We start from the raw sequence: 3,208 nt of genomic DNA on the forward strand, positions 1-3,208 counted from the left end.
CCAACCCAATCTAAATATTTGATTGTTGGATTGGGTTGAGTTCATTTTTTCATAAGGGTTATTTGGGTTGAAAAAATTTATAACCCGAACAATTTGGTTGAGTCTAAAAAGTCTTACAACCCGACCCAACCCAATCCATAAATACCCCTATTCAATTCAACCAAACTAAAATGATAAATTGATGTTAAATCACTATTTAATTCTCAAACTTTCGAAATCATGTTTAAGAGATCCTTGAAATTTTAATTTTAAGGTTACTAAGTCTCTAAAATGAAATATTTATATAAGCCTCCAAACTTCTTAATTTTGTGTCTATTTTTAATAAGTATTTGACTTATCATATAGTATTATTATTAAAACACAAAAGTGTAGATTAGTAAATTGAAAAAAATTGAAAAGGTCAAAAGCTTATTAAATACAAAAGGATGAATTTAGAGATTTATTGACACTTTATAATGTATAAATTTATTGTACACAAAATCGAAAATTTAACATAGGAATTAAACTTAATTTACCTTATTCAACTAAATTTAAGGGCAAAAGTGACTTTTTGTACAAAAAAAGGAATAAAATTCAAAATTTGATAATAAAGCTTATCCAAAGTAGCGAGGGGCTCCCAGTTCAGAGAAAAACATCATGGCTTCTTTTCTTCTCTGCTCCAATCCCCTCTCCACCTCTCTCCATTCATTTCCCTTTTCTCCGCCGCCGTCGCCGTCGCCGTCATGTTTTCCAGCGACTTCTGCCGCCCCCAGTAAGTCTTTCTTCGTGTACCTTCCTTTCCGCGCCTTCGTTCGACGGGATCGAATGAATGTTTTGTCTAATTATGTATCTTCATCTCTTTCTACTTCGTTGTTTGTTGTGTGTTTATTCAAATGGGTAATTTCATTTTCACGAACTCGAGAAACTATGCTGTTGTTCTTGAAAGAATTTCCTCGCAGTCATTTGTTTGTCAGGCATTTTGTCAAACAGTTGGTATCTGTGTGCTGAGACTGGCGATTTTAGGCTTCTCATTTGATGTGCCCCGGATCTCGCTTGCCTGAATGTGTTTTATGTTCTGTATGATGTGTTATATATGCTGATTGCTCTGTTACTTGTTCATCATCCTCAATTTGATATATAGTTTCCAGTCTCGTAGTCATGAAATAAGGTTGAATGTGAATCAATAAACCGAAGAGCGATTGTTTTGTGTGAATTTCATCTTTTATATATGTTGAATATTAATTTGATTCATGTAATATCAAACAGGAGAAATTGACATTACAAGGATCCCCAGTACCCCACGATGTGATAGATAACATATTAAAAAATGAACTCAATCAAAAGCCCTCGGAGTAGATTACAGTGTATTTAATCTTTGGTTATATTACAAGCTTGTTAAGGTCTCTAAACAAGCTATTTAATGTTGGGTTATATTAATAAAAAAAAAAAAGGGTATTACAAGCTTGTTCGCGAAACTTTTAAAATTATTTGCTAACTAATAGGTCTCTAAACTTTTAATATTGTGGATGGTAGATCCTCAGGCTTTAAAAATATCTATTAGGTCTTAAAAATATCAGCCTTAAACTATTAACTTTGTGACTTTGAACTTTTAAAAACATCTCATATATCAGGTTTAAGATCTATTCGACACTTTTTAAAATTAAGAGGTCTATTAGACACAATTCTAAAAGCTCAGAGACCAAAATAATACATATTCTTGGTTTTTAATTTGAATGATTATTTCCTTGCATTTTATGTATCTCAGCCCAATTTCAACTCCTTTATTGTGGTTTCCATTTCAGGTCCTATGTTGCTCATGAAACCTATCGGATTTCAGCCAAAACACTTCAATGGAGTTCGACTTGGAAAGCCCTCTTTTGTTGAAAACATGGCGTCGTTAATTGTCAAAGCTGCATCTGAGATTGATGCTATGGGTGATACTGACAGTAGTGAATCGCAGCCCCCTGCAGAAGCTAAAAAGGAGGATGTTCCGGTTGATAAACTTCCATTAGAATCAAAGTTGCAAGAGAGGCTGGAGCAGAAGGCAAGGATGAAGTTAGCAAAAAAGATTAGGCTACGGAGGAAGCGGCTTGTTCAGAAGCGCCATTTGAGGAAGAAGGGACGATGGCCTCCATCAAAGATGAAGAAGCTGAAGAATGTTTGATAGCCTTTAGCTCCTTCAATTCAATTCTTGCAGATTTAGAGGTGACCCCATTTCTCCTCGTTGCTTCCAATTTACTCTGTCTAATTTCTACTTTCAAGGAAATGTACTTGCTTCTTTATAAATCTGAAAGAATCCAGTGAGTAATGAAATGTGCAAATTGTGCTTAGTTTTGAATGACTAATGGTGAGTTGAAAGATAACTGTACAGTTCAACAAACTGAATACTTGGTTTAGATTTTTATCAGTAGATCCCCCGATCTCTTGAAACATTCATCACCACCATCATATATCTTGCTAAAAAAACCTTGCACAAATGCATCATCTTAGGAACTTAGACAAAGATGAAGTTGGTTCATAAGAGGCTTTTGTTCCTTTTGAATGTACTAAAAGATGTATTCTTGTCTCTCATTTCTTTTCCAAATAAAATGAGAAGGCACGTCGAGATGAATGCTCGGATCGAGGGTGGAGTTTGAGCTCGACTTGTCTGTCTTATTTTGTCAGTGACTGGTTGAATAGATGAAAGCTAAGGGAACTTTACACTTCAACAAACAAAGAGTTTCTGGCTTTTGATGCAGATGGACTAGTGAGTGGATTTTATTTTCTGCATTTTTGAATAGTATGTCGGGACAGGAAGTATCTGCATTTACATGCTTTGTGGAAAAGGATGGGACTCATGATAGCAAATCAGTTTTGAATATCTTGTTGTATAGGATTTAGAGCTCCTTTGCATTTCTGCTCTAAGCTTTGTCCTTTGAATGTGTTTGAGAACTTGAACCCCTCAACAGATGGGTAGTTCTTAGAGTTTAATATAACTTATAACCCACTAAAACTACTCATCAAAATTTTCATATTATTTAACCACGGAAGGTGGGGATTTGAACTTCTGATTTTTGGTCATGCCTTAACCAGTCGAACTATACTTATGTTGACAAACATTCATATTGTTTAGTTACATTGGGAAAGTAATTAATTTCATTTTCCAAAATACTATAAAACACTTAAATGAAGGCTTCTTCCCAGAAGTATTTATAGGGAGAAAATGTGCTCTTCTGAAAAGCACTAGTCT

At 34.6% G+C, this 3,208-nt stretch overlaps 1 protein-coding gene across 3 annotated transcripts; it reads left to right on the plus strand.

The window, feature by feature from the left end:
• The first annotated feature begins 594 nt into the window (after window positions 1-594).
• On the plus strand, window positions 595-2,971 carry LOC120072733 (50S ribosomal protein 5, chloroplastic). Of its 3 annotated transcripts, none has more exons than XM_039025205.1 (3): window positions 595-751; window positions 1,782-2,184; window positions 2,576-2,971. In XM_039025205.1, exons 1-2 carry the CDS (start codon window positions 637-639, stop codon window positions 2,141-2,143), a joined length of 477 nt encoding a protein of 158 aa, XP_038881133.1. In that variant the 5' UTR covers window positions 595-636; the 3' UTR covers window positions 2,144-2,184; window positions 2,576-2,971. The 3 variants fall into 3 exon arrangements, with proteins under 3 accessions (XP_038881133.1, XP_038881134.1, XP_038881132.1); XM_039025206.1 differs by having other exon boundaries at window positions 2,644-2,971; XM_039025204.1 differs by lacking the exon at window positions 2,576-2,971 and having other exon boundaries at window positions 1,782-2,342.
• The last annotated feature ends 237 nt before the right edge of the window (window positions 2,972-3,208 follow it).

Source organism: Benincasa hispida, chromosome 3, assembly GCF_009727055.1.
Source record: "Benincasa hispida cultivar B227 chromosome 3, ASM972705v1, whole genome shotgun sequence".
Taxonomy (NCBI): Eukaryota; Viridiplantae; Streptophyta; class Magnoliopsida; order Cucurbitales; family Cucurbitaceae; genus Benincasa; species Benincasa hispida.

What these genes read in the sequence shown, in the direction of transcription:
- LOC120072733 (XM_039025205.1), top strand. Translation starts at nt 637, where the DNA reads ATGGCTTCTTTTCTTCTCTGCTCCAATCCCCTCTCCACCTCTCTCCAT. An exon ending in AGCGACTTCTGCCGCCCCCA is followed by an intron (nt 752 to 1,781) that starts GTAAGTCTTTCT and finishes TTTCCATTTCAG; the next exon opens with GTCCTATGTTGCTCATGAAA.